Here is a 19,381-nt window from a genome sequence, read left to right on the forward strand (position 1 = left end):
CAGCATTTTGCTTAGCTGATGAGCTGTGAGGAGATACAAAATAAACAGGCTGGTATGATATGTAAATAACTTGCAAAGCTCCAACTCTTACAGGCAGGTACCCAGAGAATCTTTCCATTTTATTCAAAACTAAACATTTTATTTGGATTGGCTTAAAGGTTTCAAAAGGAACTCAATCATTGTCGTACTGGTAAGCTAGTTCTTTAAACATCAATCTTTTGTATTATCCACCAAGACAAACAATATTAAAATTTGTTAATGTATTTAAAAAGATAAAGAGATAATTTAATTACTAAAATTACAGTACATATAGGTAATAAAATGTCACCTATGATGTTGGTAACATTCTCCATTATGTCTGGTATCACTTTCAAAAAGTTGCACTTGGATCACTGCCTATACTGTGTTATCTAAGAAGGCCAGGTTTTAAAGGGTAACCAGATAAAAAACATTTCCACGGTGCCCACAAATTTGCATCGCTTAATATGAAAACACATTCTTCCATCTCTATTTGAACAGAGGAAACAATCCTTTCAAAGCTGCTGCTTTAGCCTTAGTACAGGAAGAAATTTTAAAAGGGCTCCCTATTGAAAGAAGAAAATGCCCTTGATTTTTAGTCTCTTCTCTAAATGAAGAAAATATAATGAGCTGAAGAAACTGCGACTTAATGTCAACACAAGCCAGAGTCACTAAGCAGGGAAAACAAATAGGAATAAGCAGTGTACCACAGTAACTAGAGATCCAGAAAGGGACCAGGAGGAAATGAGGTCAGGGACCCCAGGTGACAAAGGAAAACAGGAGTCCAGGGAGCGCCAGAGACGCTGCCTCAGAGATGCAAGGAGGCTGCTATGGCCAGCGCTCTCACTGGCCTGCGTGCAGGAAAGCAAGCTCCCAACTCTGCGGAGCGAGACATCAGAGCGGCCCGAGGAGGCTCTCCACGGCGGCCAGCGAAAGTCAGCACGCTGTTCAAAGGACCGGAAATGGCCGGCTCGCTCCTCTCAGACGTGAGCGTCTGGGGGGCACCTGGGGGTGCGGGGGACGCCGCTGGGGAGGGGTCAGGAGGGAAGGAGGCCAGCTTCCCGGAGAGCAGGGTGCAGGGTCAGAGCCGCCGACAGAGGCCAGAGCGTGGGGGGCACGAGCGGGCGGGGCCCAGGCTGTGAGCACGCGCCACCATACACACATATGACACACACAACGCATGCACAGTATACACAGGATACACACACACCACACAGAGAACACGCAGCACACACATACTCTACACACACACCACACACACTAAACACACCACACACAACATACCGCACACACACCACCCACACGCCACCCGCGAAACATACCACACACATACACACACACACACACACACGTTCAGAAAGCTAATCTAGGTGGGGAACAAGAGCACGCTGCAAGGAACGGGCTTACTCCTAAACTTGAAAGACAGGCTTCCCTGGTGGCTCAGATGGTAAAGAATTTGCCTGCAGTGCAGGAGACCTGGGTTCAATCCCTGGGCCCAGAAGATCCCCTGGAGAAGGGAATGGCCACCCACTCCAATATTTTTGCCTGGAGAATCCCATGGACAGAGGAGCCTGGTGGACTACAGTCCATGGAGTCGCAAAAGAGGCGGAGACGACAGAGCAACTAATACGTTCCCTTTCTGAGATGAAATAACTTTCTTTTATTGGAGGATAATATGCTAATTAATTGATTGACCGGTCAATTAATTAAATTAATTAACGGGGGGAGTAAATGGAGCTAAACCTTAAATACCATCCTTGGTAACACGTCATTTCCCTTTTGAAAGTGTATCAGAAATGGAACTTCCCATATCTACAACTTTTCATCTGAACAGTTTTTAAAAAATAGGCTGCTACCAAAATTAATAAAAACAAATTACACAAAGCATCATGTATTTACTCACCTTTTGTAGCCTTCCTTAGAATCGTCATATCTGTGTATAGAGAAGAACAAGAAGGCAAAAATTCCTTCTTTAGCACCATGGCTTCAATCCGCAGGGAATAGCTGAAAAACAAAAAGCAGAGCTGTAGCGTGTGAGGCTGTTGACCTAGAACCGTGCGCTGCCAAGAGCAGAGATGGGTGGTCCTTACTTTGGCACCTGGATTAAGCAGTGCAGGAAGGAGTCTGCCAGGGACAGCTTGGCCACGTCTCCACTGAACGTCTTTAGTTTCTTTATCTGAAAGACAAATGGAAAAGGGGGGGGTCAAGGAAAAAGGACCAATGATTGAAATACAGCATCATTTTAAATCCCACCTTAGAATTCCTTCCAGAAAATAAGGATTTCAGAGCTAAATTCAAATTAATAAACATGTAGACCTAAGGAAAGACAAAAGAAAGTCATTGACTAGTTTGTTGTTTCAAAGAAACCCAAACAAGCAAGTTAGGGAGAGGAGAGCTGTGTCACTCATGTGGGTATAAACAGCCCCACACACACTGCAGAGCTGAAGCCACTGGAGTGAGTCCTCGGGGGTTACTAAGGGAGCCAGGAAGAGGGTCAGGCCCAGGACGAAAATGTTCAGTAAGTCATAAGCTGGAGGGGAGACCCTTGTCTGGAAAAAGAAAGAAGAGACTCGATATATATAGTCACTCTGCTAAGTCATGTCAGTCATGTCTGACTCTGTGCGACCCCATAGACGGCAGCCCACCAGGCTCCACTGTCCCTGGGATTCTCCAGGCAAGAACACTGGAGTGGGCTGCCATTTCCTTCTCTAGTGCATGAAAGTGAAAAGTGAAAGTGAAGTTGCTCAGTCGTGTACGACTCTTCGTGACCCCATGGACTGCAGCCTACCAGGCTCCTCCATGTCCATAATAATAACCTAATTTTTAAACCTCTTGAAAAATAGGAATTAACCGTTCAAAAACAGGGAGGAGGGAGTATTTGTGAAGATCCCCAAACTGAAACATCTGCATCAATTTTTTCTGAAATACAAAAATGTAACAGTGCAAATGCACACCCCAGACTCCCCAGTATTAAGTCTGGGCCTTAAGACTACATTTTCTTTCTGATGGGCAAAAAAACAGCCATTTATAGAATTGCATTATTTCCCCTACCTTTAGGGCCTCAAAGTGAATTTTACATTTTCAGCCTTACTAAGTTTAAGGAGAGATGGAACTTCTGCATTACTTAAACCCAAACTAGTGCCTAGTTTCTGAACTGAAAAAGCCACAGGATGAATTCTGATCCCTCCTGAAGTAGAGTCTAACGATTTACCATATATGGGCAGGGGCAGAGTGGGGCTGTCTGTGTCTTTTATAAGACCACATATGTAGCGTGGGCAAGACTTCTGAGAATCACAGCACGGCTTCCTGTCTGAAGCACAAGAGCAGGTCATGCTAAGTACACTTGGTAGATATTTCTATTAAACATGTGCTGAACTGTAAATGAACAATGATTAATTGCCTTCTCTTATATAATGAGTGAAAAATGTTTATGGAGTTTAAGAAAATAGTGATACTAAAGATAGTATTTGATTTAAACGCCATGTATACAGTTCTTAATTCCATTTCAAAATGAGATTTATGTTCATTAAGAGGGATTACTGTGCCTTCACAGTGAGGGAGGTAAAAAAGAGAGGTGGACAAACCCTGTAATTATTGTGTATTCTCATCACCATCAAAAAGCATTTATCAAACATTGTTAGGCATCATTTTCTTGGCTGAGCCGAGGGACTCTCATTATGACCCGGCTGTGCCTGGTTTCTGCCCTAACAACAAACAGCCTGCTCCTTAAGACTCATGCATTCCACAGAGCAGGCCTCCTTCATCCCGGCTAAGTCCACTCACATGGCCGTGAAACAGCAGGGTTTCCCACCAAATAGCAGACTCACCCAACAGAAGACCCCAGGGCTTCCTCCTCTCCCAGGAGCAGAGTGAACAAACAAGGTAAGAATGAGGTGATAAAAACATCAGGAGGGGCAAGGCAGCTTGCTGCTACAGACAGCAGCACCACCTCCAGCCCCAAGTCCCTGATGCTGAGCCGGCGGAAGGGCACCAGCACCCACAGAGGGCACGGCTCCTGCACGGCCCACGGCTCCTTGTCCAGCCCCCTCTCAGGGCCCAGGCAGGGAACATGCTTTCATTCTGGGTCTACCATCTCCCTCTTCCCTGGGAGCTCAGTTGGTAAAGAATCCACCTGCAGTGCAGGAGACCCAGGTTCGACCCCTGGGTCAGGAAGATCCCCTGGAGAAGGGAATGGCAACCCACTACAGTCTTGCCTGGGAAATGCCATGGACAGAGGAGCCTGGCGGGGTCGCCAGGAAATGGACATGACTTAGCAATTAAACCACCACCATCTCCCTCTCAGTTCAGTCAGTTCAGTTCAGTAGCTCAGTCGTATCCGATTCTTTGCCACCCCATGAATCGCAGCACGCCAGGCCTCCCTGTCCATCACCAACTCCCGGAGTTCACTCAGACTCACGTCCATCAAGTCAGTGATGCCATCCAGCCATCTCATTCTCTGTCGTCCCCTTCTCCTCCTGCCCCCAATCCCTCCCAGCATCAGAGTCTTTTCCAATGAGTCAACTCTTCGCATGAGGTGGCCAAAGTACACCATCTCCCTGTACAAGTTTTAAACAGGAGTTTGAGGCAAGATGAACAAAATGTGCCAGATAAAAAGCTTTGTGGTGAAGGGCAGGAAACACATGAACCCGGGTGAGCTGGCGGCCACGCCGGTCCCCTTCACCAGCTCAGCTGCTGCTGAGGGTGTCACCACGCTGACACTCACACTGGTGCCTCGGTTCCCTGTGACAGCGGAGGTGACGCAGGCCTGGGGGCTGGCCTGGAGCAGGCAGGGGGTGGGAAACCCTTGTCCTTCCTTCCACAGAGGGAGGTGGTGAGGGTGGCCCAGGGGTCAGATGAGTCAGGCCAAGCCCCCCGCCCTCCATGGCCCGTCAGTTCTATGGCACGGGACAGGGTCTCGTCTGTTACCCGAGGAAGAGCTTACAATGTCACCATGCGGATCGGATGAAAAAAACACACCCAGCCCCCACGGGGATGATTTACCGACTCTCTGTGCCAGAGCTGGGCTCCCTGTGGCCCTGGCTTGTGCCAGGAACTCAGGGCACGCAGTCAGTGCACGGCCCCTCCCTGTGCTAAAAACGAGCACGGGACGTACCCCCCGGGCTGAGCAAGGCGCAGTTGTGCACCTGCTGATGCATTTATTAGCGTGTTTCTGCCACATTCCTCAGCCTCTTTCACTGGGCCCTGCCTCCTCCTTGGCCTCTTCTCCAGCCTCCGCCCCCCAGCCAGGGCTCTAGGGTCGCCCCCGCCGCGTGGGGGTCCGGGGTGGCCAGAGCCGCCCAGCACTCACGGCAAAGCCAGCCTGTCCCTGCAGGGGCAGCAGTCGGGAGGTGGCTCCTGCCCAGGGAGGCACACAGCCCCCAGGGAGGGGCTGAAGGCGGGCTGCCAGGCAGCCTTGGGGACTGTCAGGGCGTTCCTGCCGCAGGAAGCTCAGCTCCCGGAGGAGGGCGTGCCCCATCGAAGGCCAGGAGGTGGGAATGTAAACGAGCAGAGTGTGACCGAACTTGTCAGATACACAGAGCGAGGGGGACCCTGCAGGGGGAGGGGACGGTGGGTCCCCGGGCTCGGAAGGCCCTGCAGGACCCCAAGGCCTCAGCGGGACCCTGTCTCGTCTCTGGGGTCAGCGGATCATCTGCGGATGAGAGTGCCTGGGGATCCTCAGGGCAGCGCTGGGGTGGGTTTTGGTCACCTCGTCCTTAACCGCCTCTTTCCTCTGAATTATTCCCACACACAAAAAAACAGGATTCTTGAAAACGAGAGGTTGGACAGCTAAGTTGCTTCTTTGGAAGATCCCTAAGTCTTCCACAGCCTTTGCATTTAAAGATTTTTTAAACATAATTTTCAATTGCCTCTGATTTTTAAATCAGGAAGGAAGATAATAAGGAAACCATATTTAACCTCCTCCCTCTTCAGTGGCATAAAGCTGGCAGCCTCCCCTCACGCTTAACTCCCACTGAGTTGGAAATTCAGAGCTCTGTTAGGAAGGTACGGGAGCAGTGCTCAGGAGCAGGCATGAGAAATGCCCAAGCAGGAATAAGATTTCCAGAGCAACCAAATCTTCTTAAAAACTCAATTCATTAAAGCTATCCATCCTAATAAAAGATTTTGAGTACACCTGAAACACAATACTATAAATCAATATAGTTCAATTACAAAAAAAGATTTTGGAATGCCTTTCTTCACAAAAAAAGATTAAGGAGTGTTCAGTAGGTAGGATCCAGGGTGAACTGCGATCTAATGTACTTCACCCTCAACTCTGTAGGACCCTTTCCTAACAGTAACAAGCACCGTTAACTAATCCTGGCTTTGGAAAATGACAATTAATCTGCAAACAGAAACCTGAGGTGAAGAGAGCAGCTCAGAATACCTGAAGACCCAGTCGCCCACTAAGACCCTCAGCTTGGCACTGTGAAGTTAGCACTGACGGAAAAGAAAAAAGCATAAATACATTGTTTTTGGTTACTAATGGTGCTAAAATCAAGTTCCATAAATTATGTCTGGGAAAAGGAGAGAGATTGGGGAGGGAGGAACCAGCAGCGTATGTAAGAGGGTAACTTACACTTTTTACTTTATAGGACTTTGTATTATTCAAATAACACGTATTTATTTAGCCTTTTACTGAATTTTTTTCAAGGGTCACTTATTCAGAAATAGTACCACAATTTTGGAAGGTTTTACAAAACTGTCTTTCTTTTTTTATCCTATCAAGCTCCTATTCATGCAAAGATTCAGTTAATTCAGTCCCTCAAAAATCAGTAACTTTATTTATACTGCGGTACTATATTGTCAACATAGCCATCTCCATCTTTAGTCAGTTAATACATACAACATCTATTAACAATTTACCTACCTCTTAGTTTTTAGAGCATCTTTATTCAGAAGTGGTCAGTCTTTCCTTTTTTTAAAACAAAAATGCATTATCAAACAACCCCAGGTACACCCTAGGCAAAGATCACCTTAGCTGACAGAAAAGGGAACTAACGTTTATTGAGCTCCCCTGTGCCAAGTACCACGTTAGCTGCATAACGAGGGCTTAATCATCTCAACGATTCAATGAGGTAAGCCTCATTATCCTTACTTTACAGGTGAGGAAACTAAAGTTCACAGGACTTAAGAAACTTGCCCACTTTCTCAATTAAGGGAAGGAATGTCAATTTAAACCCAGGTTCTTTAACCCCATAACTTGTACTCTTTCTACTGGGTAACTTTTTACTGTTACAAGAGAAAACCCGGGCTCTGGGTAAAAGAGTGCCCATTCCATGTGAGTTCTGACGTTCCTAAAAATCCTAAAAAAGATGACGCCTCTATTATCGCTCTTGGCATCAAAAACTCATGCCCCAAATTCCTTACCTCCTCTGATTCTGGCAAAAGCTTAAGAAATTCTCGCAACGTCTCTGATCCATAGTGTTCACTCTTTCCGTGATGGATATCTTCCACGATGGACGGAGGTGACCTTGAAAAGACAACAATCAGATTCCATTTCACATTTGCTGCAGTGCCTGAGAAACACAAGCCAGTGGAAATGAAAGCAGATCGCCTCCACCCTCCTTCCCACCCCGCCTCCCTCCCTGTCTGACAGGTGGTCTCGTGTCAGTGACCGTAACAGCCCCCTGCCAGGGCACGCAGGGCGTCCTGACGTGCCGGAGGTCCCTTCCATGGGGAACCACCCTTGGGCATCCCGGAGAGGCTAACAGTAGCATCTTCTCTGGGAGAAGAAAAGCAGTTCGGTCAACCTCCTGGAGCCACAGCCCTCTCCTTTCCACGTTAGCACACCTGAACTTAACCACTCTTTGACTCACTTGTCCATCCTCCACTAACGGGGCAACACCTCAGGTGAATTTATAGATTCCCTGACATGTCAGGCTTGAAGAGATGCCCCAAGGCAATTCTCCCTGAGCCCCAAACGACTAGATTATGCTTTTATGGAGGAAAACAGCAGCAAGTGACACACACCTGGGGACCCTTCACGACATGTGCCTAAAACAATTTGAAGGGATGAGGGGTGCCTTTCCCTCATTAGAATCTGCGTTTCAGCTCACACCCACAGAGTCTAATGCTGACAGCAGAGGTGTGACTAAAGTTTCAAATGTGTGCAAAAATCTTACTTCTTAAATTGCTTAAGAAATATCCCAATGTTCATGCTCCGTTTTGCATCCAAGAGAGTAATCTGGAAAAAAACACAAGACACATAAGATTGTTAAAGTGTGAACGAGAAGAGCTGGAGACTACTGAGCCTGTGCTCTAGAGCCCAGGAGCCACAACTACCGAGCCCCGCACTGCAGCTGCTGAAGCCTGAGCGCCCTGGAGCCCGTGCTCCGCAGCAAGAGAGGCCACCACAATGAGAAGCCTGCACGCCACGACTAGAGGGGAGCCCCGCGCTGCAACCAGAGAAGAGTCCACACAGCAGCGAAGACCCAGCACAGCCTAAATAAACAAAATGATTTCTTAAAAGAGTTGGAGAAGAGAATTAAAACCTATCAAAATACAACATAATGTATTAATATAAGAGAATGTATTAAAGTAAGAGAATAATTTCCAGTATGTAAATCTGCAGACTGATACCTAATATAGCTTCAAAATATTATCTCCCCAAGCTTTCTACAATATTTCCTTAATGGTAACAATCATATATATATATATATATATATGTATATAAAACAATCATATAAATATGCATATATATATTGGCCAAGCTGCAGGGCTTGGGGACCTTAGTTTCTTGACCAGGTATTGAATCTGGGCCCAAAGCAGTGCAAGCACTGAGCTAACCACTGGACCACCAGGGAATTCCCATATAGATCTATTTTCATATTGCATAATCTCTGATGCTGGGAGGGATTGGGGGCAGGAGGAGAAGGGGACGACAGAGGACGAGATGGCTGGATGGCATCACTGACTCGATGGACGTGAGTCTGAGTGAACTCTGGGAGTTGGTGATGGACAGGGAGGCCTGGCGTGCTGCGATTCATGGGGTTGCAAAGAGTCAGACACGACTGAGTGACTGAACTGAACTGAATCTTAAATAAACTATATCAACATTTTCTAAATTTTACAATTTTCTCTTAGAACAACATAGCCCACATTTAAAAGCCCCAATTTGGAAACAGCTGTCTTAGCATAGCAAGAATCATATGAGATGTGAACTCTGAAGGTATTGCGGCATGAGCTCCAACCCTGACTTAGGGATGTTAAAAGACCAACACTGTTATTTTCAGAAATGTAATAAAATTCTTAGTATTCTTCTAAACAAAAATTTTATTTTCATTCAAAGAGTAGATCCAGTAGCCCTTTTAAAGGAGGAGGTAAGAAAGTGTCCTACACTTTTTTCAGAATTTAAAAGGGAATTTATAAGGGAAAACTCCTAGGCTGTATTTTACCAAGTCTAAGATGCTTTCTTTTTTGGCATGCGAGCATTTCTGGAATCCTCGCACCATCCCACTCCATCCACAGGGACGTGAGTCAACCCCTGTCCAGCGTGTCCTGCCCGTTAGCCACGCAGTAGCTATGGGTTATGGGGTTACCGGCATGGTACCACGGCGCTTGTGTTCACAATGCTTGCTTATTTTACTTGGTAATGGCCCAAAGCACAAGTGTGGTAACACTGGCAACTCAGATATGCCAGAGAGAGGCTGTAAAGAGCTTCCTCTAAGTGAAAAGGTGAAAGTTCTTAACAAGGAAAGAAAAAACTCATTTGCTAAGGTTGCTAAGATCTATGGTCAGAAAGAATCTTCCACCCGTGAAATTGTGAAGAAGGAAAAAGAAATTCCTCCCAGCTTTGCTGTTGTCCCTTAAATTGCAGAAGTTACGGCCACAGTGGATAAGTGCTTTGTTGTGCTGGAAAAGGCATTAAATTTGTGCCAGATATTTTGAGAGAGACCACATTCACATAACTTTTATTACAGTACATTATTATTCATGAAATAAAAATTCATATTCTAAGGCAAATCAAGGAAAATATAAACAATTTTTTTTCTCTGCTCTTTGGCCTCCTCTTTCTCCTCTAGTGTGTATCGTGTATCTGTCTTACACATCGACCAAAACTCCCCATCGGCAGAAATACCTGCTCACCCATAAAAGGCAACATTCTCTTGGCATCCACGAGATAACTCCTTAGGAGATAACCTTCCTTCTTAATCTTGTAAGGGGCCACCATGACCCATCACCCACTGTTTGCTTTGTATGGGTAGATCTGGGTTGTGTAGAATGTACAGCCCTTGGTCTCAAAAACTGATACAACTGTGCTTTTATGTCTAATGAGAGGAGCAGTTCTCAGAGCTTTCTGGGAGGCTGTTCCCGGGGTATAGTCCTCAATTTGGCGCAAATAAAATTTTCTGTCTTTTTTAGATAAACTTTGTTCAGCAACATCATAACCGCTCTGTTTTACTATTCCATATTGTTGTTAAGCTCCTATTGTGCCTAACTGATATTGAACTTTATCACAGTTATGTATGTCCAGGGAAAAACACAGTACAGACCTTCCGCAGCTTACGTCCTGATAAACCCGTCAAGAGTTAAAAATACTGAAAGTGCACTTCACACTCCTAAACGGCTGACATCACAGCTTAGCGCAGCCTGCTTTAAATGTGTTCAGAACCTTTACCTGAGCCTGCTGCTGCTGCTGCTGCTAAGTTGCTTCAGTCGTGTCCGACTCTGTGCGACCCCATAGACCACAGCCCACCAGGCTCCCCCGCCCCTGGGATTCTCCAGGCAAGAACACTGGAGTGGGTTGCCATTTCCTTCTCCAATGCATGAAAGTGAAAAGTGAAAGTGAAGTCGCTCAGTCGTGTCCGACTCTTCGTGGCCCCATGGACTGTAGCCTACAGGCTCCTCCGTCCGTGGGATTTTCCAGGCAAGAGTACCGGAGCTTACAGTTGAGAAAAATCGGCTAACACAGACTATTTTATAATAAAGTGCGGAACACCTCTCGTAAAACTGACGGAACGCTGTACTGAAAGTGGAAAACAACGTCTGTCAGTGCGTCGGCTTCTTCTTCTTGGGATGGCATGGCTGCCGGGAGCGGCCACACACCCACTGCCCAGTATTGGAAGACGGGACTGTACGGCGGACGGCCAGTGCGGAAAGAGCAAACCTCAAAAGTCCAAGCACGGCTTCTACTGAATGTCTATTGCTTCCATACCATTGTAAGGTTGAAAAACCCTAAGTCAAAAACATCATGGGATCATCTGTATATATAGAGTTTGGTACTGTTCATGGTTTCAAGCATCCACCGGGGTCTTGGAAAGTATTCCCTGCAGATACGGGAGAACTACTGTAATAATTGGGGAGGGCTTATCAGACTGAAAATTAGAACCTTTTATAGAAGGTAGTAGTAGTGTCAGTCACTCAGACGTGTCCAACTCTCTGCGACCCCATGGACTGTAGCCCGCCAGCCTCCTCTGTCCACAGGATTCTCCAGGCGAGAATACTGGAGTGGGTTGCCATGCCCTCCTCCAAGGGATCTTCCCTACCCGGGGATCGAACTCGTGTCTTCTGCATTGCAGGCAGATTCTTTACTGTCTGAGCCATCAGGGAAGCCCCTTTTTAGGGGATGGGTATTATTAAACATAGAAGCCATTTCTTTGGAAGTAAACATCCGGCCAGAATAGCTGGAGGAAAGATAACCTTAAAATTCTCCCATTTTCCCCATTTGTTTTTCGGAGGAGGGAGACTAGCTAAATAGGAATGTTGCTACAATGCTCTTTCTTTCCAAATGTACGTGATTCATTTGTGAACAGAAAAGAATCACGTTTCAAATTAAATTCCTGATCTCTGGGCCTGCTTCTAAGTTTATAAGAGGCAGCAAGATTGTTAACCAAAGTTAATGGGACTTCCTGGCTAGAAGGTTAAATTTTTACAAGAGTATGGTTGCCTGCTTTTGAAGACTAATCTTAAACAATCACATTATTTACTATCTGAGGGGTTTATTTCATCTTAACACAATCACCTGCCAGCCATAAAATAAACTCCTAAGCTAAAAGGACAGGCTCCTTATTGGAATCCTACCCAGGGATTACAGTTCAAGTTCAGTGTGAAGGGAGGGGAGAGGAGACGGGAGAGAAAGTCACACTTCAAATCCTCTAAGAGGAGAGCTTATACCAAAAAGAGGAATCTGGATTTCAGACAGAAAATGATGTGGTTATAGAATTCACAACTAAAATGTAAGAACATGCACACTGATCTGAAGAGCTTTTTCTGCACTCATATCTACCCAGAATGGGGACAAACCTTCTTTTATATTTTTTCACTAAACTACCACCTCCTGCTATATCTCACCTTGGCGGCAGCACCCTCGCCCAGCCCCACCCTCAGCCTCTTCACCCATCGGCCCTCAGGGCTCTGTGTGCTCAGTCTAGACCCCCTGCTGCTGCTGTTGGAAAAGCAGGTGGAGAAATCACTGTCATTGTCCCTATTTCACAGATAAGGAAACTGAGCCTTAGGGGTGTCATTTTATACCTTCCCAAAGCAACAGGCTCTCTCTGGTTCCTATTCACCCAGTTCTTATGACCTTCCCTTCTGCTGAGGATACAGGAATACAGAGAAATAGCGAAGGTCCCCACCAGCCCAGTATTCACACTGACTTGCTTTTCCAGGAATGGGGGCAGGTCTGCAGAGAGTGGTCCACAGGCCTGGCCAAAGCCCCGGTGACCCCAGGGCTGTTCGCGTGGGACAGACGACAGCACCCAGGTTCCGGGAGTGGAGCTCTGAGCCAGGAGGGCACAGCGCGGGGGCCATGCCTGGGGCAGCAGCGGTCTCCACAGCCTGAAGTGAAGTTTCAGAACCTGGTCCGTCATTAGAGGGGCTCCTTGGGGAAAGAGCACCTTAAAGGGAAACTGGCACCCAGAGCCTCCTGCAAAGCACAGGAGAGTGAGGCGGCTGAGAACGCTGTGGGGACGGCGCCCTTCTCTCCAGGCCTCCTCAGCTGTGCCCAGTGCGGGCAGCCTACTCTCAGAGGGCATCACCTGAACGCCTCCCAAAGCGGTGTTATCACACAGTCCTTTGAAGAGGGTTATCAGGACACGTGTAAATTAGCTTATCTCACTTCCCCAAAGGCTGGCCGGAGGTTCAGATACCCGGCAGTGTAGGGCAGGAGGTGCTGGTGCTCTGAGTCACCCCCAGGAGTGCACTCCAGCGGCCCAAGAACAGGGTGACTGACCCGACCCCTCCCTCTCCACCAGTTCAGTCAATCCTATCGACTCCTTGGGACACCACAGCCTGCCACGCCCGTGACCTCGGCGTGCAGAGCTCGTGACCGTTCCCACGAGGGGCCTGCCTGCGAGTTCACTCCCCCCGGTGCACAGGGGAGCCGAGATGCGAGGGCCGGGGCCCAGCAGCTCTCGGAAGAGCCTCCCCGCAGGCTGCCAGGGCCAGGGCTCAGGCCCGCCTGCAGCCCTGAAACAGCAGCGCTGTCTCCGTGCTCAGGGAAGCTGGTGAAAGCTCCAACTAAGCGCTTCTCCTTTCTTCTACCATTCTTATACTCTCATCCATCTGCTCCAAACTCTGCCTCTCGTATTCATTACAGGAAGAAGAAACTTTCCTTTTTAAACTGTGGTAAAATACACACGTGCTGTGCTGTGTTCAGTCGCTCAGTCGTGTCTGACTCTTTGTGACCCCATGGACTGCAGCCCGCCAGGCTCCTCTGTCCATGGGGATTCTCCAGGCAAGAATGCTGGAGTGGGCTGCCATGCCCTCCTCCAGGGGATCTTCCCCGACCAGGGGTTGAACCCAGGTCTCCTGCATGGCAGGAGGATTCTTTACCAGTTGAGCCACCCAGGAAGCCCCAAAATACACACAACAGTTCCCATTTTACCATAACAGGTAACCATTTTTTTAAGTGCACAGTTCAGCAGCAATAGGTACACTCACACTATGGTGTAAACATCTCCAGAGCCCTTCATCTTGCAAACTGAGGCTCCGTCCCCAGTACACACTAACCTTCCCTCCCCACCGCTGGAGGCCACCTGCTACTTGTCTCAGACTTCAGAACATTCTGGGACTAGAACAGAAGCTGACAAAGAATGACTGATGCCTGAATTACTATGTGGGAAAATTACATTACTTTTCACAAATTTAGAAAAGCCAATCTTCCTTCCTCCCTTTCTCTTTCCTCTCCTTCCTTTTTCTAATAAGCAACTTTAATTCTTTCTTATGTGGTATGAGTAATGAGCAGTAATTATAATATTACTACACACACCACAGTGAATGACCTCAAGTGTTTTCAACGTTTACATTTTTTTTTCAAATTTCAGTTTTATGGACATGTAATTGAGAAATAAAATTGTAAGAAATTTAAGGAATACATGGTGATTTGATATATATATACACACTGCATGCTGACATACATTCCCCTCGTCTAGTTAAAGAACATCCATCGCCTAACATATTTCTCTTTTGTGAGTGTGTGTGTAGAGTGAAGTTCTACTCTCCTAGCAAATAACAGTGTTATCAACCAGTCACCAGGTTCCACATTATGTCCTCAGACCCCATTCATCTTACAGTTTTCTCTGTGAACACCTATTTTGACCCATCATACTGGTGTCTTATAAGACAGTCCCTCTGCTCCTTTGGCTCACTTCTGGCAGTTCAGTTTACTTTCTTTGGAGGAGACGAGATGGCTAGGACTGTCTTCCCCTTCAGAGCATTTCAGATTCTGTAGGGAGACAAATGCAGCCCTAAGTAACCAGCTCTGGGGGGCTGAAGAGCAGCGCTAACAGATGGACAGGGGCTTCTCAGACCTGAGACCACCGAACTCAGGAAAGAAGATGGAGTTTGAGTTGAATCTCTTTATTACTACCCCAGTAATTTGTTTGTTTGTTATTTCTAGTTACTTTATTACAGTTTATTATTGTAGCATCTGTAGCCTCTTCAAGTTAATTTTTAGCTAACAAAGATACACAGACAGTATTTCATAACCTTTTCCCCCTTACTAAATGTTCTAATTTACTATTTCAGATGTTGCTCTTCCTAAATTTAGCCATTCTCAAATCCAGTTCTTCTCTGTCTCCCAGTAATTTCTTCCTTCAGAGTACAATGGAACTTATTTGTAATGCTTTATAAGCTCTTTAAAGCCAGAGCCCACCGCATAACGGCAGGTCATTTCTTTAGGAGGTTATTACATTTCAAGGGGACATAATCGGATTCGTGGTGTGTCTGAGTCTCCAGAACTATGAGCTGTGTGGCAGCAGACTGGAAAGCCACACTTCCAGGCTCAGGACGGAGCTCCTTGGCTACAGGCTTCCCGTGCACACTTCATTTGCAGTTTCAACCCTGGACTCCACTTACTACTGAGGGAATCGGAAGATGGATCCCTGGTCTGTGTTAGACTACCATTCTGCTGGGCTGTAACTTCTCTACAAGAAAATCTAATGACGGAATAAAATAGCATGTACTGTATTCTTTTGCCAAAAAAAGGAAGTATATGTAGTATATGTGATACTTCTTACTTTGAGCCATGTTGGAGATAGCATGAAAAATGGAAATGAATTCTGGACCCCCTGTGATGTGACAATATTACCTAATCTATCCTTAAATCCATCTACCTTCACTACTTATCCTGAGTACTGAAGAGTTGAAGAGTTAGATCACCTTATAATATAGTCGTGGTGATTTCATTTTTCTTTCTAGACAGCTGTCTCTCAGATTAGGACCTACATGTGTTAAAAGATATCTGCACACCCACCATTCATAGCAGCATTATTCACAAAAACCAAAAGGTGGAAGCGACCCAAGTGTCCGTCAAGGATGGCTAGATAAAAAAAATATGATAAATATATGTCTGCTTGCTCAGTCACTCAGTCGCATCCGACTCTTTGTGACCCTCTGGACTGTAGCCCACCAGGCTCCTCTGTCCATGGGATTCTCCAGGCAAGAGTACTGGAGTGGGTTGCCACTTCCTCCTCCAGGGGATCTTCCTGACCCAGAGATCAAAACTGAGTCTCATACAACTCCTGCCTTCGCAGGCAGAATCTTTTGCCACCGAGCCACCTGGGAAACGCTGTGATATACACATGCAATGGAATATTAGCCTGAAAATTCTGGCACATGTTACAGCATGGATGAACCTTGAAAACACTGTGCTAAGTGAAACAGTCCGGTCACAAAAAGACAAATACTGTGCGAGGTACCTCGGGTAGTTAGACTCAGAGAGACAGAAAGGGGAAGGGTGGCTGCCAGGGGCTGGGGGGAGAGGACAGCGGGAACAGTTTGCATTTTGCAAGATGCAAGGACTTCTGTGGACGGGTGGTGATGGTGGCCATTCAACAACGTGAATGTTTCCATGCTACTAAACGATACACTTAAAAACTGTTCAGAGAGACTTCCCTCATGGTCCAATGGCTAAGACTCTGTGCTTCCAATGCAGGGGGCCCAGGTTCAATCTCTGGTTGGGAAAGCAGATCCCACATGCTGCAACTAAGACCTGGCAAAGCCAAATCAATAAACAGTTTTAAAAAATTTTAAGAGGGTGAATGTTATACTATGTACATATCACCACAATTTAAAATATAATTATTCACTTTCAGGCTTTGTTTTTTTTTTTAAGTTAAAGAAAAAAAAGAAAAGATGTACCTAGAGTAAAGGGAGGTGAAGAGAAAGACTCTTTTACCTGAATTTTAGATCTGGCCTAAGAAATAGACATTTCTGCTTCTGCCTTAGTTGGGAAAAGATGTTATAAGCCCCTCCTGTTCCTTCCATCAGTGGGTCTGAATCCCTCTTGAAGTCACAAACATCCAGCAGCAAGTTCTGTACAGCCTCTTAAACACCTGGCCAGCGGCCTCCCTGGGGGCTCGATCGGCCAGATCCCCTTCTGTCTGTGATGGGCTTTCCTGAGACACGTGCTCTGACTCCGGGCCCCCATCCACTCTTTCCTTCAAAGTGCTGGAAGGCCAGCAAGCAGAGCTGGGGAACAACGGTAAGGATGACCTACTGTCCAGCAGGAGCCTCTGCTGGAAGTGAGGTCACAGGCCAGGGCACTGAAGAAATGACTTCCTGCTCCTTCTGATACTGAAGCGATGAGCTCAGAAATCAAAGGTCTTTGCACAAAGCAGAGAGCAGGGAAAGCCAGGACGCTGAGCATGTCCTGAACACCTCCTCTCACATGCCTCTCAGCTCACGCCTAATTCCACTCCTAGGGTTCTCCATATTTCATAAAAACTTGGCTGTTTCAACAGGGGACCATATAGCCAGTTTCAAGGGCCCCCAGACAGAGAAAAGAGGTCAATACTGCCAGCTCAAGAATTCAATGATGTGGAGAGCTACCACTTCATTTCAGAGCTCTGCCCATTCTCTTATCTAGTCAGCTCTATTTTCCTTGCTCCTTTCCAACAGATTAAAAAATAATGCATTTCTATTGCCCTTATTTTGGGGGGTGTCAACATCCTTTTCCCTCTTGGTTTCCTAATTAATTCTTCTAGCAAGTAGGGTTGTCTTAATTTACCTTCATGCTTCTAAACAGAGAATACTTACAAAGCTCATTTTGCATCAGTTTCTGTAAGACATGGTGACCTGTTTCTCTGGGGCCATGCTTTCACTTAACTTTTCAGAACTTGTTAGCTTTATATTTTTCTCAAAGTAACACAGCTCGTGTTCACTGGAAACATGCTTTGTAGAAAGTCTATCTAATCACTGGCAACATGCTTTGTAGAAAGTCTATCTGAAAATAGCGTTATGCTTTGGCTGTCAGAAATCTCTGTTCCACAAAGGCCAAAATTTAATTAGGAGGTCAGAGGAATAAAGACCACCTCAAAACACTTGTGGAAAGAAAACTGGAGGGAAAAACAAAGATAAACGTCTAAGGATGTACATTACTTAATGATGTTATTTAATAAAAGGCATTTCGTCTCAGAGAGCTCCAGTTAATGTCAAGTAACTGAGTTCAGAAGCTCAGAGTTTTGTTTCCGCGGAGCTCTTCCACCCGGGGTGCGGGGAGGGGCGTGGGACATGCAGATTTGCTGCAGGCAGGGCTGGGCTGGGAGGCCAGTGAGGCCCCAGACAGCGTGTTCTCCGCATGAGGTCATGGTCCTCTGGGACGTCTGGGAGGATACGGCTCGCAGGCCTCTTACACTTGCTTGCTGCTCAGCTCAGGCTCATCATATAGGGCCCTCCTTTCATTTTCAGAGCGTGCTCACTCGGGTTATCTCATGTCTCAGTGATTCCAGCAGGTTTGGGAACGGAGGCACATACCCAAACACAAAACCACGCAGCATGAGGAGAAGCGCCACCCCCCACCCCCCCCACCTCCGTGGGCCTCTCTTACCTCTTCTCTGGCCTCCCTGGAGGACGAATGTAAAGACCCTCCCCTCCGGGAAGGGGGAGCCATGGTGGCATCTTCCTGCTGCCCAAACAGCTCTTCGACGGTCTTGGTGTCGATCTGGTAGTGATGCTGCTGGCTGGCTGCCAAGGTCCAGATGTTGGTTTTGCCCCGAACTTGCTCTTCTGGAATGGTTTTCCAATAAAAGCTTCTCATCCGCTTTTTCTTACCAAGCTGGCTGTAGCCGTTCAGGTGAGAGTTTGGGGGTAGTCCTGGAGGAGGTGGGGGCACCGGAGGCCCCCCCGGCAGTGGAGGGGGAGGGGGCGGGGAGGGGGGAAGCCCCTCCCCCGAGTAGGGACAGAGCGGCGGTGGTGGCGGGGGAGGTGGCGGGGGCGGTGCCTGCGCAGTCATGAAGCCGGCTGCCATGGCGGTGTTCCCATTGCCTTTATCGCTGACCAAGGAGACACAGTTCATAACATGCATAGCACCGTTGCCTTCTAAGGAGGCAATTTCTTGCCCTTGGGGAAGCAGACACAGCCATCAAACTTGTGCCATGCTTTTCCATCTGCTAGTAGGCCGCCAGAGAAAAGGCAGCGGGGTGGTGTGTCCTCTTCCAAACCTGCAAAGATAAGACAACTTTCAGTTCCGTTCAGGAGGACACTGCCATATGGCGACTCCCTTCCCAGGCCACTGCCAGCCCTCCCAGAGTAGCTGGATGTTAAAATCAACGAGGGCCACAGGTCCAGAAGAGCACGGAAAGGGACTAATAGCTTTCTAAACGTGAACCAAATTTTACTACCTGGAAATGCTGCCAAAGCAGCAATGGTAAACCCCATCTGGAAACCTTCCATTCACCAATAAACACATATTTACCAGAACCTGCGATAGGTTCAGCTCACTTTCTGAATAAGCTACTTGTTCACTAACTGGCTTGTTTCCTTGGGGCAGTGGATCTCCCATCCCTGGGGAAATTACCCAGATGGCTAAAGCCTTAGTGACTCTGCCTTTCTCCAGTAGGGACATGTCCCTGGGTCAGCGGGTCAAAGGGCACCCTCCACTTTGCACATATGATAAACTAATGGCCAAACCTTCTCCCAGAAT

The 19,381-nt window shown here is 47.1% G+C and overlaps 1 protein-coding gene across 2 annotated transcripts in view; it reads right to left on the minus strand.

The window, feature by feature from the left end:
- The window catches only part of FHDC1 (FH2 domain containing 1), a 40,583-nt gene that overhangs the window by 15,577 nt on the left and 5,625 nt on the right, over nucleotides 1-19,381 (minus strand). For both annotated transcript variants that reach the window (XM_024977521.2, XM_024977522.2), the window contains exons 2-6: nucleotides 18,287-18,899; nucleotides 8,142-8,203; nucleotides 7,387-7,489; nucleotides 2,109-2,194; nucleotides 1,922-2,022 (exon numbers count right to left, since the gene is read on the minus strand). In XM_024977521.2, the coding sequence (XP_024833289.1) occupies nucleotides 1,922-2,022; nucleotides 2,109-2,194; nucleotides 7,387-7,489; nucleotides 8,142-8,203; nucleotides 18,287-18,763 (829 nt within the window). In that variant the 5' untranslated portion in view covers nucleotides 18,764-18,899. The remainder of the gene's footprint in view (nucleotides 1-1,921; nucleotides 2,023-2,108; nucleotides 2,195-7,386; nucleotides 7,490-8,141; nucleotides 8,204-18,286; nucleotides 18,900-19,381) is intronic.

The sequence above is a fragment of the Bos taurus genome, chromosome 17 (assembly GCF_002263795.3).
Source record: "Bos taurus isolate L1 Dominette 01449 registration number 42190680 breed Hereford chromosome 17, ARS-UCD2.0, whole genome shotgun sequence".
In the NCBI taxonomy this organism is placed as follows: Eukaryota; Metazoa; Chordata; class Mammalia; order Artiodactyla; family Bovidae; genus Bos; species Bos taurus.